Source organism: Rhinatrema bivittatum, chromosome 9 (genome assembly GCF_901001135.1).
Source record: "Rhinatrema bivittatum chromosome 9, aRhiBiv1.1, whole genome shotgun sequence".
NCBI lineage: Eukaryota > Metazoa > Chordata > Amphibia > Gymnophiona > Rhinatrematidae > Rhinatrema > Rhinatrema bivittatum.
In genome coordinates this window covers 198,376,878-198,392,451 of record NC_042623.1, presented here as the reverse complement: position 1 = coordinate 198,392,451, position 15,574 = coordinate 198,376,878, and the positions used below count along the sequence as shown (strand labels likewise).

Here is a 15,574-nt window from a genome sequence, read left to right as displayed (position 1 = left end):
TCTATCAGGAAATGATCTGACCAAGGGATTGGGGTACAGGAAGGTTCTACTGTACAGGTGAAATTGGAATTGATGAATATTTGGTCCAGAGTGTGTCCAGCTTTGTGTGTGGGGTTGTTGATGGTCTGAGTAAATCCCATAGCGCTGAGGGTGGTGAGGAGGGCTTCGCAGTTTGCAGAAAGAGGTGTTGCGTTTGTATGGAGGTTGAAATCCCCCATGATCATTGTTGGAAGGTCTGAGTTAATATATTTCACAATGGATTCTATGAGAGGTGAGGGGTCCGTTTCTAGAACTCCCGGTGGAGCGTAGACTAGCATGATTTGTAGATGTTTTGACTTGACTAGACCCAATTCCAATTTGGACTCTGTCTTGATTGAATGTGCGGTCAGTCTGAATCAGACCAAGGGTCTATCAAGCCCTGCATCCTGTTTCCAACAGTGGCCAATCCAGGCTATAAGAACCTGGCAAGTACCCAAAAACTAAGTCTATTCCATGTTATCATTGCTAGTAATAGCAATGGTAAAGTACTGGGTGAAAATTAAGTGCATCAAAATCAAAGGATTCAATGACAAAAATCCAGCTGGTGTACTACACATCTGCCAAAAAAGAAAGAAAACATAACCAGATCGAAAAACCTACCTAGGTGACCAGGGAAGATAAGACCATACCTGCCCCATGAAAGACAAATCCTGCAGAATCAGGAAGAAGGTTCCCTATCTACAGGCGAGACAAAAATTCATGATCTGTAGGCTCTGTGGAAAAGATGAGACTGAAGTGGCTTCCAGTTTGAGTGTGGCAGTATGGTTACTGCTCATGCCCAGTAGGGCATGCACAAAATTTCTAGAAATTTGGAAATCCAGTTTCCATCTGATATTATCCATGTGTGAGAAGTGCCAACCTGTTTGTCCTTTGAGAATATAGAGCTCTACATCTGACTAATAGTTTAGTAAACCATATCTTAGAAGGTTCAAAGAAATCATATTTTAATACAGAGGTACCTCGGTACTTGTTGTCAATTGGTTCCGGGAGGCACGACGAGTACCAAACACATTTTTCACAAAAGGAATAATGTAAATAAATTTATTGCATTTCCAAACCAAAGACAATGCACATTTTTAATGTACATACATTTATTGTGCTTCCAAACCAAAGACAATGCACATTTTTAAGGCAATATGTAAAAAGATAGGCTTGTATATCATTACATGAGAAAGTGTTGCTTGGAAGGAGAGTCCCCCTCCAACAGAACATCGGACACTTGCACGTCAGGTGTTCTCTATCTTTTCTGCCTTTTTTCAGCTTGCACCACAGGCTTTGACAATGAGGGCTGCTTCGGTCTTCTTTTCAGAATTCCTCGAAAGCGTAAAATTGTTTGGTCATTCAATAAATTCACATTTCTGCTTGTCAGAGCTTTGTCCGGATGGTACTTCTCCATAAAGTTTTGAACTTCTGTCCATTTTGCACACATTTCTTTTATCAAGGAAATGGGGACATCCTCACTTATCTCCTCCTCAGCTGAAGAAATCTCTTCAGCCACCTCTTCTTGCTGCTCCTTATGATCCTCAATGCTGAGCTCTTCATGATATTCCTCCACTAACTCCTCAACATCAGCAGCATCAACCTCCAGACCCATGAACTGGCCCAAAGATACAATATCCTGCACAACTGTACCCTCTGTATCTGCAGGCTTAGAGTCAGCCTCAAACCCTTCGAAGTCTCTCTGAGTCACAGCTTCTGGCCACGAATTCTTCCATGCCGAATTTGTTGACCTATAAGAGACTTCATTCCAGGCCTTATCAATAAGGTTAAGGCAGTGCAGGATATTGAAGTGCTCCTTCCAGAATTCTGTGAGGGTCAACTGCGTGTCAGAGGTGATCTCAAAGCACCTCTGGAAAAGCGCCTTGGTGTACAACGTTTTTGAAGTTTGAAATGAGCTGCTGGTCCATAGGCTGGATGAGAGAAGTAGTGTTGGGGGGCAGGAACCTTACAGTGATGAAGCTGAACTCCTCCAGTAAGTCATCCTCCAAGCCTGGAGGGTGGGCAGGCACATTTGTCTAAATGTAGGAGAGCTTTCAGAGGCAAATCTTTCTCCAGCAAATATTTTTTCACTGAGGGACCATTTCTTCACAATTGATCCAACAGTGCTCACTGGGATATCCAAACACTTGGATACTATTTTTAGCCTTTTCTTATCTTGTGCATATCTATAACTATCTTTAATTTCCTTAGAATGGTCTTCATTTTCACAGCTTTCCTTCAGATTCACAGTCTGACCAATGGTACTGGAATTAGGGGGCCTTTATCCAGAAAAGTTGACCTTTTTATTTAGTGATGCACAGGTAGAGGCCAATTGTAAGCCAATTGTTAGGGCAATATCTTTCTCTGGTTTCCCTGGTTCACGGCCTGCAGCTCTAACCACTAGACTATTCATAATGTCCAAGAAGCAAAGAGCCCTTTCTCATTTGGGTGCATATGGTCCTGAAAAGAATGTAGGTAGCACAATAGCCTGATTAATGTGGAATGCAGATACTACTTTCGGAAGGAACTTGAAAGGAGACTGGAAAATTGGGCATCAAAATGGCAGATGAAATTTAATGTGGATAAGTGCTAGGTGATGCATATAGGGAAAAATAATCCATGCCATAGTTACACAATGTTAGGTTCCATATTAGGTGCTACTACCCAAGAAAGAGATCTAGGCGTCATAGTGAATAACACATTGAAATCATCGGTTCAGTGTGCTGTGGCAGTCAAAAAAGCAAACAGAATGTTGGGAATTATTAGAAAGGGAATGGTGAATAAAACAGAAAATGTCATAATGCCTCTATCGCTCCATAGTGAGACAGCACCTTGAATACTGTGTACAATTCTGGTCGCCGCATCTCAAAAAAGATATAATTGCGATGGAGAAGATACAGAGAAGGGCAACCAAAATGATAAGGGGAATGGAACAACTCCCCTATGAGGAAAGACTAAAGAGGTTAGGACTTTTCAGCTTGGAGAAGAGACGACTGAGGGGGGATATGATAGAGATGTTTAAAATCATGAGAGGTCTACAACGGGTAGATGTGAATCGGTTATTTACTCTTTCGGATAGTAGAAAGACTAGGGGGCACTCCATGAAGTTAGCATGGGGCACATTTAAAACTAGTCGGAGAAAGTTCTTTTTCACTCAACGCACAATTAAACTCTGGAATTTGTTGCCAGAGGATGTGGTTAGTGCAGTTAGTATAGCTGTGTTTAAAAAAGGATTGGATAAGTTCTTGGAGGAGAAGTCCATTACCTGTTATTAATTAAGTTGACTTAGAAATTACTAGCAACGGTAACATGGGATAGACTTAGTTTTTGGGTACTTGCCAGGTTCTTATGGCCTGGATTGGCCACTGTTGAAAACAGGATGCTGGGCTTGATGGACCCTTGGTCTGACCCAGAATGGCATGTTCTTATGTTCTACTGTCAAAAAACTGAAGGTATGTTGAATATGAAACCAGAACCTGCAGCTCACTTACTGTTTGTACTGAAGTGATGGCCACAAAAAAGAACATTTTACTGGTGAGATACTTCAAGTCCACTGATTCGAGTGATTCGAAAGGACATTTCATCAGTTCAGCTAGAACTACACTGGAGGATTCCAGACCTCTGGTCAGTAAAGTCACAGTCCTTTCATGCATTTGGATACCAAACAGTGGAGACATATTGGAGCTGGAGATATGCCATAATGACAGTGAGATGAACCTTCGCTGAAGAGGTGCTAAGGCCAGAGGACAAGAGGAAGAACAGATAATGATGCAAGTCTCTTGGGCCACAGGAGAAGGGATCCAGATAGCTGATCCCACACAAAGTCCTCTTCCACTTGAAACTGTAGGATCTTTTGGTTGAGGGCTTTCTAACTTAAATCAGCACATCCTCCACCTCCTTCAGAAGGAACAAGGAGGAAATTATTACATGCTCAACATCCATGTCATGATGGTCAAGGACAGAAGGTTTGAATGGCACAGACTGCCTTCTTTCTGTATGATGAGAGTCTGAGATATCCTCAACAGAAGACCAAACTGAACTGGTAGATGAGACATGGAAACTACACTTGCTTGGCTGGGCTGGTACAATGAGGATCATCCTCACCTTGTCCCGAAGGACCTTCTGGACAGTCATGTGATTAGAGGAATCAGTGGGTACACAAAGTAGACAGTTATTCCAGTTTAGCAGAAAAGTGTCAGAAACTGATCTGCATCTGTTTGGATACCTGGAGCAGAACCTTTTGACTTTCCTGTTGACTTGGGAGGTGAACAGGTCAATCACCAGATTTCCCCAGTGACTGCATAAATCATCCATCACACTCCGATTCAAAGACCACTCGTGTGGTTCTAACAATCTTCCGAGCTGGTCCACCAATGTATTCTGGATGTCTGGCAGGTAGGTCCCTGGGGATGAATGTCGTGAATTCTTGCCCTCGACCAGATTCAGATGACCTCCTGGAAGAGGGTGCAAGAGCACATACCTCCATGCTTGTTTATAAAGAACATGGCCAGTTGGTCATCCGCCTGGATTAAGATTCTCTTTCCAAATAGGCGGTAAGAGAAAGCTCTCAGAGCATAGCAAATGGTTCGCAATTGAAGACTTATCCCATCATATTTTCTCTACAATATCTTAAATGTAACCCCTCCCTTACAAGCACCTGGGCTAGCTCTGTAGCTCAGACTGCAGAATTACCTGCCATTTGACAGGGCAAACGGGGCTTGGGTGTGCTGTGGAAATTATGCTTTCCAAGGTAGAAGGCTGTTGCTAGTTTTATTGGCCTCTGTTTGCCAAAGAATGGCACTGAGGGATAATCTCAGAAGAGGGACATACCATCTGGTAAGGTGTCTTAATAAAGAGGAAAAATGCACAGAAAAAAATGATAAATATGTAAAAATCCTATAAGAAAAGAGAAATTTCTCTTACCTGCTATTTCTCTTTGTTAATCTCTTGCCAGAATGGACCATGTGGAGCAAAGTATCATCCGCTAGGTTAGCATAACAATGATGCCTTCTTCCTTCCAAGATCCCTTCTGCTGTTTATCCTCCCTCAAGCACAATCGCTTCCCCAGCAATACTGTAAGCCTAAGAATACGGACAGGGAAAAGCCGAGACAAGCTAGAATGCGAGCACAGACCCCTATTACACTTATACCAAGTTTGCACCCTTTTATCTTTACTAGGGTGGGTTTGGTCCAGACTGGCAAGAGATTAACAGAAGGAGAATTAGGCAACAAATCCCTCTTCTAAAGTTTCTCTGCCAGTCTGCTTCATTTAAGTTATTACCTCTGCAGTGCCTTACTCTGCTGGGTTAAATATGGCTTGTAGAACTCTTCTTCCAAATGCCACATCTGCTACTACTACCTGCCACTACGGTGTTTAACAGAGATATGTATTGACTTCCAAGTGGTAGCCTTATAAATCTTTGGCACAGATGAATCCACTCTCACTGCCTCGAACTTTGAACAAGAGATCATGAACTTGAAGCCAAAAGCTCCCACAACAGAAGCCTCGAAGATACTTTTTTTTTTTTTTTTAATCTAACTGGAAAAGGGCATTTTAGATGCTAAATTTCCTTCTCTTGTTCGCCCCAAACACAAGCTGCTGCTCTGATTTCTGAAAGGATTCTGAACATGCCGAATTAAGACTGTAAACACTTCAATAACCAGATATTGTCAACATTTTTCTAATGGATGCTTGGGCTCCAGACATAAGGCTAGCAATGCCACACTGAATTCACCTTAAATATGAAACCAGGGATGGTTCTAAAAAATCCCTCGTCACTAAAGAATTTAAGGAAAGGAGAAATGGAAGTTAGAGCCTGCAATTCAGATTCCTCTTGTCAAACAGATCACGGCCAGGGAAATAAAGAAACCCTAATTTGGTAACCAAGTTCTAAACTAAGAATTTGACAACTAACCTGCAAAATGGGCTGATTTTATGCAAACATCTTTTAGCATAATCTGGTACTGAAAGATTATTAGAGTATTCCCCACTGTGCTCATTTTCATAATATTCAGGCGCGGTTTCTCTCTTTTCCTGTAATCAAAGTCCTTGAGCTAAAATCCATGGCTCCCCATCCCAGCAAACTAACATTAACATCTGTTTAAACCACTATACAGTTTATGCCTGTCAGTCTACTAATTATCTCTCCAAGTCCACCACATGAGACTTCTTGGGACAGATATCGTCTCTCAACAGCTTCCATTGCTTTAACAGACATCATAATGTTCTCCTAAGAAACCTGGCCCATGCTACAATCACTACCTTCATAGTAATGAAGCGTAGGAGTAGTAGTAGGAGTAGTAGTGGTAGGTGTTACGCCTGGTCGCAGACAGCTGCGACCACTAATGCTCACCTCTTTCTTTGCTGTCTTGTCTTCATTAAGAAGAGTGGCGGCCTCCGCCACCTACTGCCGACCCTCCTGGCGTTTCCGGGACAACGTGGGTGTTGCCGACCGCCATCTTGCCTCCGAGATCACTTAGGCGCGCGCGCACGGGCCAGTCTTAAGCACGTCATGGTGGGAACCTCGGGGGCGACCCCCTCTGGATGACGTCTTCACTCTGCTGTACTTAAAATGGCTGGCCCTGCCTATTGACGAGTTAGCAAGGAGTTCCCTCGTTGCTGAATCCGCTTCATGCTTACGGACTTCCTGTTCCAGTTCCTGCACTTCGGCGTGAGACGCTCTGGGTACCCGCTCCCCGGGGGCCCTTTCTTGTCTCTGGCTATCCGCTCCTCAGAGGGCCTTCTGCCTTGGACTGCTGTCTGTTCCCATTCCCCGGGACCTTTCCTGGAACTACCGCTCTGTGAGTACCTTATCTCCAAGGACCACTTCTGTACCAACTTTATTGCGGGATCTCCACGTCTGAGGTATTCCCTCTGGATATACCCCTTGCACAGACATTAATATTTCTCCTCCTGCACTTCCCGCTCCGCGGGCTGTGTCTTTCTAACTCTTTAATAAAGACTCTATTCCACAGCTGAGACCACACCGCCCGACAGTGAGACACACAGGGCTCCTCCCTGTGGGCGGTACCATCTCTCACCTCGGCCCAGGGCCCACATACCTACAAGTCATAACAGTAGGAGTAGCAGGTACTGTTCTGGCATCACAGCTCTCTTATGTTTTATGTTTCCAACTTCCTCCATACGTGAGTCAATTTGTCCCTCTATCATATTGCTCTGAGTGAAAGGTCTCACTCCCAGACCATGTGAATCCTGACCTTTCCCATCTCCATGTCTCTTGGGATTCTGAAACCAAACCTTGCACACACACACACACACACACACACACACCCTCCCAAGTAAACTAAAAACTTAGTCTGAGCAAGGATAAACGCTTTATTCTGTAATCTTCTTTCATCAATTTTAATATTCGCTTGTCTCCTATTGATGTACATTCAACTGTCCAACACTAATGAAGTCGAGCACAACCACCAGCTACTGCCTCAGAGCAGGAGTGTGAAAGAGATCACTTGAAAGAAGCTTTTTGGCTCCTGCCCCCCCTCCCCCTCTTTGCTTCTTAAGGAAACAGAAGCTATAAGACTGGGAGTTCCCATAAGGCTTAAAATTAAACCTCTTTCTTTAGTCCCTCCTAAAGGGTCTATTATAAAAGGACCTTTGAGGTGCTCTCTTCTGAGAATTTTTTTTTTTTTACTCTTTTCCACACATTTTACAATCTTACCCTGGTAAACGTAAAACCTTTTTAACTCGCAATAGGTTACCTCATGTATCACTTAAAAGTGAGCCAGCGACTGCATTAGCCATAGGTTCCCCCACTATTCCCTTAGCTTACATTACTATGGAGTCACAGGCCGTGGCTACAAGGGACACAGCCATCAGTGTTACTAAAGCTGTAAAATACAGTGCTTTCCAACTGGTGTGCCATGGAAAAATCAGCCCTGCCTGATGCTCCGATGCAGGCCAGCACCTTGGCTCTCTTCTTACTACCTCGCACCAGTAAGAGACACAAGAACTGGCGGTTAAACTTGCAGGAGCTCCTTTCTGAGAAGATGTGCAAACGTGCATGTCTTCTTTCTAGCTACAGCGTGATCCTTGGAATGTGGTAATTAGGGGTCGGCATGCAGGGCATGGATAACTGGGCCCCCGCCTTGTGCAGTGCACACATTGCCACACACCTCATCTTCCTCCCCTGAGCCTCTCTGAGTCCATCCAGCTTCTGTCCTGTCCCTAGGCTGAGCGAGAGGTGTGAGAGCTTGCACTAAGCACTAGATGTAACTTACTCTGCGTGTTGAGAGCAACAGTAGTGAAGGAGCTCAGGCATTCACGTGTGGGAGCTAAGGTAATTAGCTGAGAAAGCTGCCTGCACCACACCAACTTCTCCCTTATCCTGCACTTGTATAAAGAGGGAGCAGGTCCATCACGACAGGTTCATGTGAGTCTCCATCCCCTCTCTCACATTGTTTTAAAATTTGGAGGAGAGACTGGTGGGGCTTTCAGCGCTTCCCTGGCTCTTTTTTTTGCCATACGAGTCCGCTCCATGTCCGCACTGTCTGTTCCGTGGAGGTTGGTGTGCCACACATTTTTGTTAGTGTGCATTGGGCTTGAAAAGGTTGGCAAACACTGCCAGAGAAGACTTTGCTCCATCCCTGTTTTTCCCAGTCAGCCCCATCATCAGGGCCTCTCATTCTAGCTGCCAAGTTCAATTCTTGATAGCTCTAGACATGTATGCTGAAGACATCATAAACTGTTATATAGTCCAGTTAAGCCTTTTAATGCAGTTCTCATGTATCGGTCTACACTAGTCTTCAGGGGTGGTGCTTCTTCTATGTCAGTGGTTCCCAACCCTGTCCTGGGGACCCCCCAGCCAGTCGGGTTTTCAGGATATCCACAATGAATATGCATGAGAGAAAATTTGCATGTTATGGAGGCAGTGCATGCAAATTTTTTCTCATGCATATTCATTGCAGATGTCCTGAAAACCCGATTGGCTGGGGGGTCCCCAGGACAGGGTTGGGAACCACTGTTCTAAGTAAATAGACATGCACTTTGATAGTCCTGATATAGCACGATTTATTTGAGGAGCAGAGTTCCACTGGTCAGTATTTTCCTATAGTAGCGTTATCAGCTTGGAAAGACTTTGGAATGGCTCCCGTATGGTCTGGGTGAACCCATATTCTCGCTCTCTCTTTTACCATAGGGTGAAAAGAGAATTATCTTCAACCTGGAAGGCCTCTCCACAACGGGATGCATCTTGCGATCCAATGCAGGCTCCTGTACCTTTAACACCAGGACTATCACCACCCAACTGATTAACAGATCTAGCTCTGAAATTTGGAAAACAACCACACCATTCTAGATTCCTCTTCCCCTTCTGAACCAAACAGCAGCTATCCTAAGGGTATCAGATCTTTCGCTGCACAAAATCAGAGGTTGTGAGGACTTTTGAGGAAGATCAAGAATAAGAAATCCCATACTGGATCAGACCAAAGGTCCATCTTAGCCCTCTTCCTCTTTCTCACTGTAGAAAGGGCCTTTGAAGCTGGAATATTTTGAAAAGACAGGGGCTTGTGTTGAAATGCTCACTAAGCTAATCCACAGTAGAAGGGTCCAAGATTTCTCCATCACCCCTACCTTCTTTTGATCTCATCCTCTCCTGCTTTTTCCTGCTGCTGCTGCTCTCTAGCATCTAGGGATTGTCCCTTGCTCGCTAAATCTCTCTTCACAGACCAGTTATACTGACCAGACATGCTTTAGGCAGAAATAACCCATCCCCTGCCTTCTTTTTGCCTTCAGATTTACATAGAAACATATAGAAACATAGAAATGACGGCAGAAGAAGACCAAACGGCCCATCCAGTCTGCCCAGCAAGCTTTCATACTTATTTTTTTCATACTTAGTTGTTACTCTTGGCCCTTATAAGTAACATTTTGGTTCTAGTTCCCTTCCACCCCCGCCATCGATATAGATAGCAGTGCTGGTGCTGCATCTAAGTGAAGTATCTAGCTAATTGTTTAGGGGTAGTAACCGCTGTAATAAGCAAGCTACTCCCACGTTCGTTTACCCAGCCTGTGCAATTCAGTCCTTGTTGGTTGTTGTCAGAATATAAATCCTCTTTTTTTCATTCCCCCTGCCGTTGAAGCAGTGAGCTGCGCTGGATATGTATTCCAAGTGAAGTATCAGGCTTAATTGATTCTGGGTAGTAACCACCATAACAAGCAAGCTACTCCCCTGCTTTTTTGTGGATGCAAATCCTTTTTTTCCACATTTCCTCTTGCCATTGAAGCATAGAGCAATGTTGGTGTCGCATTAACCGTGTGTATGTTTATTGTTTCTTCATAAGGAAACAAGGAACTCATATACCAAAATCAGACGTTGGCCGTTTCTTCTGCAGCTAATACAGGGCACCTTGGGGCTGGATATCCATTCCTCCCTGCCCTCAGGTAGTCCTTTTCCTCAGAGGAGCTCAAAAGGACAAAACTAACCACCTTTTGGGTATTTCAGGCCAGTCCTGGTCTCTGCTGCGGGAAACCCAGGGATGAACGTCTGAAGTTTGACTTCAGGCCCAAGACTGCTTTCCCAACCGCCCCTATCAAATGCTGATGCAGTCCTCTCATTGAGTCAGACAACACGTAATCACCGGCACTCGGCAGACCTCAGCTGCACCACTGGCCTACCCAAGTGCAGAATGAAGGCCTAATGCAGGAGGATTCTAATAATGAATTCCAGCAGACCCAGTGCAGAGAGAGACTGTGGGAGGAGCAGCAGCAGAATGGAATCCTTGGAGGAAGGCACATCATGGGGACTCTTCCTAAGAACACCAGTGTTGGTCTGTTGAGCCGATAGGTAGGACTGGAACTTACAAGACAGAAAATGCTATTAGTCTTCAGTGACCCAGAATTAATACTTAGGCTGAAAATTTCCAGTTGTAAATGGTCAGATAAACAGTTACAAAACAAGAAACGTACCAGAACAGAAAAATCAACCAGAAATTCAAAAGTCAAATACTCCTCCTCCACCACCAAGACCACACTATTTATACTAAATTTCAATAGTTTTGTAAGAAAATCCTTTTCACATAAAACACTACAGGCTTGTGGTTATCTTGGCATTAAATTAACTATTCTGCATTGAGTTATCTTGGTAAAAATGATGGTTTCAGAGCAGTCCCAACAGAATCTGGAGCAACTACTACTCCTACTGTTTAGGATTGCTCATGTCACATTCCATAGAATCCTGTTTGATAAATTGTACATTTATTAGTTAAAAATAGCACTCACTGTATATATTCATATAAAAATTACATTTTTGCACACATCTGGCACTACAAAAGCTAAAGTGAGCTAAATGGTCTCTTGCAGCGCTAGAAACTGATGAAAACCTCAAAAATGCTTTCTGGCCACTGTTTCCCCCCTCATTGAACGATCGGCAGCAAAACTTGCTTATTCTATTATAAGGCTTATTGTTCCACTTACTGGATGATGAGGTCGCAAATGAAAACTATGAGGTGAGACTACGGCTATTGCAAAGAAACGAAGGAACACAAAGCTGCTCACTGCAGAGTATTGTACATGGGGGTCATCTGCAGAGAAAAACAATGACATGCAGTCACATGAGAGGCTCCATGGGAAACAATGAATGCCATCAAAAAGAACAAAAATAAAATAAAGCATGAAGTTTGAGCTATTACCATCTAGAATTAACAAGCGGTTCGAGGGTGCGCTCTCTCAGGGCCTGTGTTTGCTTCAGCAATTCTATTTTATGTCTGTTGCTGTTTGCATCAAGCCTGCCATAAGCATAATTGTTACTCAATGTCTGGACAGCATAAGTTTCCGACATGCAGTAAATAATATTTATGAAGACCCGATCCATTCCTATTAGATTTAGCCCAAGCATTATACACGGGGCTTCTCTTACCTCCATAAAAGTGTTGGATTTAAGACATAATGATAGATATATTTAGAATACGCCAAAAAAACCTAAGCATCTGTCAAGGTGTATGTCATGACTTCCTGATATTTTTACTGTTCACCTTCTTATATGGACTGTTTCCTCGCTGCATTTTTGACACAAAATTTGTGACTAAGATCATGCGAATGTAAAAATCAAACTTTTCACCAAGAATGACCCTTACTCTATCACATCAATCATTAAGCGTGGTCCTAAGGGCATTTGTATCATATGTAAAGAAAAGATCTGGTTACAAAAACAAGGCTTCAGGATTGTGAAATCAGAAAGCATCAGTTTGGTTTTTTTTTGTTTGTTTTTTTAACTGCTCTTCCATTATATGGGTAGCCTAGAATGACAGCAAGTGCTCCAAAGGCAAGAATTATTTTTATTCTCCAGGTTTTAAGCAACAGATCCACATGGGTAGTGATGTATAAGGTTTAGGGAGAGACAATGTTTGAGAGTCATTTATTAAACTCAGCCCTTAGTCATACTACCTGAGGAGTAACAAATGCAATTAATCACAGGAAGAAAACAATGCTGCTTTAATTTAGAACAATGCACAGCGCCTGGCACTATCTAGTGGTGAAATCTGGTACAAGAAGTATTAATAAAACCTCTCTAAAGACGTCTCTCAAGCTTCCGTGTGGTGAAACTATTTTACAGCACGAGCGCCATCATCTGAACGCTCTTAAGAGAGATCCGATCTCCACTCTACGACAGGGCAACTATTTCCCACCTGCTGGCCAGGAAACGTTCTCTGGGAGTAACTATTTCTGCTAATCAAAATATATAATTGATTGCACAATTACTGAGATCTCACTTCTTCACTCCCCTTTGACCAAATCATAAAAAAAAATCCACCTACGGTGGAACTGACAAATTATAACCTGATTTTCAAACTCTGATTTGTATACTAAATTAAGCAGATTTTTCTTTTGCTATACAATAGAAAATGATCTATGTACTAAACGTTTTCCCCCATTTTGTGTCCAAGGGACGACGGTTTAAATACACAAGCCCCAAAATATTCACTGACACAGCATTTTAATACCATCAGCTTCATGTACTGTATAAATACATTTCCAACTAAACTATTAGCAGGCTAACGTATCTAGTATGCTGTGCTATACCACATTTTACACTGTATTCTAGTTCAAGTATTTTGTAAAGGAAAATTAGTTTCTTACCTGATAATTTTCGTTCCTGTAGTACCAAGGATCAGTCCAGGACACCTGGGTTGTGACTCCGCACCAGTAGATGGAGACAGATTAAAACTTGTGGGCGGAGCCATATATAAGCCCCTGTGCCAGTCACAGCCCCTCAGTCATACGTAATGTCAAAGTAGAAAATCCAAAAGCCAACATAGCTAACCATAGAAACTTACTAAGTAAACGAAAATAATTCCAACACCCCTACAGGAAAAACAGACTCTCCAACCGGGAGAGCAAACAAAACAAGGGGTCAGCGTATTAAAAAACAACGAGCGGACTCTCCATTACTATAGCGCCACACTGCGGGCGGGATCCTGGACTGATCCTTGGTACTACAGGAACGAAAATTATCAGGTAAGAAACTAATTTTCCTTTCCCTGTACGTACCAGGATCAGTCCAGGACACCTGGGATGTACCAGAGCTAAGTTATCGAGGGTGGGAAGCAGAGAGTCCCGCTCGGAGTACCCTCTCTCCAAATCCCCCAGCATCAGTAGCTTGAACATCCAAACGGTAATGTTTAATGAAGGTATGCAACGATTTCCAGGTAGCCGCCCTGCAAATCTCTTGAGGCGACACCTGAGAAGATTCCGCCCAAGACGCAGCATGAGATCTCGTTGAATGAGCTCGAAGACCCACTGGCGGTGTTTTACCGCGCATAATGTACGCGGAACCAATGGCCTCCTTGAGCCAACGGGCGATCGTCGTGCGGGACGCCGCAGAACCTTTCTTCGGACCCGACGTCAACACAAACAGATGATCCGATAATCGAAAAGAATTTGTGACCTCTAGATAGCGAAGAAGAGACCTCCGCACATCTAGTTTTCTCAAATCCCTCAACTTCGGGTCGGAAGATTCCCCAACCGCGAAAGCGGGAAGTTCAACCGATTGATTCAAATGAAAAGGTGATACGACCTTAGGCAAGAAAGAAGGAACGGTCCGCAAGGAAACCCCTGAATCGGAAAAACGCAAGAAGGGCTCTCTGCAGGATAGAGCTTGCAACTCAGAAACCCGGCGAGCCGACGCAATGGCTACCAGGAATACAGTCTTTAACGTGAGATCTTTGATCGTAGAACGCTTCAGAGGCTCAAAAGGAGCTGAGCATAAGGACGAGAGCACCCAGTTGAGGTTCCAAGAAGGACAAGGGAGCCGCAAAGGAGGACGGAGGTGTTTCGCCCCCCGAAGGAAACGGGAGATATCCGGGTGGAGAGCCAGGGAGACACCCCGAATCTTACCACGCAAACAACCAAGCGCCGCAACTTGGACCCGTAGGGAACTGCACGCTAAGCCCTTGGCCAGCCCAGCCTGGAGAAAAGCCAAAATATCAGGAATAGCAGCGGAAGTGGGATTAAGACCCCGCTCCACGCACCATTCCTCAAAGACTACCCAGACTCGAACATAAGCCAGAGACGTAGACTGCCTCCTGGATCTTAGCAGCGTGGCAACTACCGCGTCCGAGTAACCTTTTTGTTTCAACCGATACCTCTCAAAAGCCATGCCGCGAGACAGAAGTGATCCGCATCCTCCAAACAGACGGGGCCCTGACGAAGGAGCCCCGGAAACCCCTGTAGACGAAGGGGTGCCGCCACCGACAACTGGACCAGGTCCGCAAACCACGGACGGCGCGGCCACTCCGGCGCCACCATGATCACGTCGGACGGGTGCAATTCTATGCGCCGCAGTATCTTGCCGATCATGGGCCACGGTGGGAACACATACAGTAGCACCTCCGCCGGCCAGGGAAGTGCTAACGCATCGACCCCTTCTGCTCCTCTTTCTCGGCGTCGACTGAAAAATCTCGGGGGCCTTTGAGTTGTTCCATGTGGCCATCAGGTCCATGTGGGGCGTTCCCCAAGTCCTGCAAATGAGAAGAAACGCTTCTTCCGCTAGCTCCCACTCTCCGGGATCCAGGTGGTGTCGGCTGAGGAAGTCCGCCTGGACATTGTCGGCTCCTGCTATGTGAGACGCAGCGAGATCGCTGAGATGCCGCTCTGCCCAGGCCATCAAGGAACGCGCTTCCTCCGCTACTTGAGGGCTTTTCGTTCCGCCCTGGCGATTGATGTAAGCCACGGTGGTAGCGTTGTCCGACAATACTCGGATCGCCTTTCCTCGTACAAGGGGTAGAAAAGCTTGCAATGCCAGACGGACCGCCCTGAACTCTAGGCGGTTGATAGACCACCGGGTCTGATCTTCTGACCACAGACCCTGAACCGATTTCCCTTGGCAAACTGCACCCCAACCGGAAAGACTGGCATCCGTGGTCACCACTGTCCAGTTGGGAAGCAGAAGAGATACTCCACAGGAGAGATGTTTGGGATCCAGCCACCAGCCCAGGCTGGAGCGCACTTGACTCTCGAGAGGCAGTGGAAGATAATATTCCTCTGAAATCGGTTTCCAGCGGGACAACAATGAAGACTGCAGTGGCCGCAGGTGAGCAAACG

At 44.8% G+C, this 15,574-nt stretch overlaps 1 protein-coding gene across 1 annotated transcript in view; it reads right to left on the bottom strand.

Moving 5' to 3' along the window:
• Positions 1-15,574, bottom strand: part of RASA2 (RAS p21 protein activator 2) — a 223,099-nt gene that overhangs the window by 59,428 nt on the left and 148,097 nt on the right. The window contains exon 15 of the mRNA XM_029615728.1: positions 11,450-11,556. Coding sequence (XP_029471588.1) covers positions 11,450-11,556 — 107 coding nt within the window. The remainder of the gene's footprint in view (positions 1-11,449; positions 11,557-15,574) is intronic.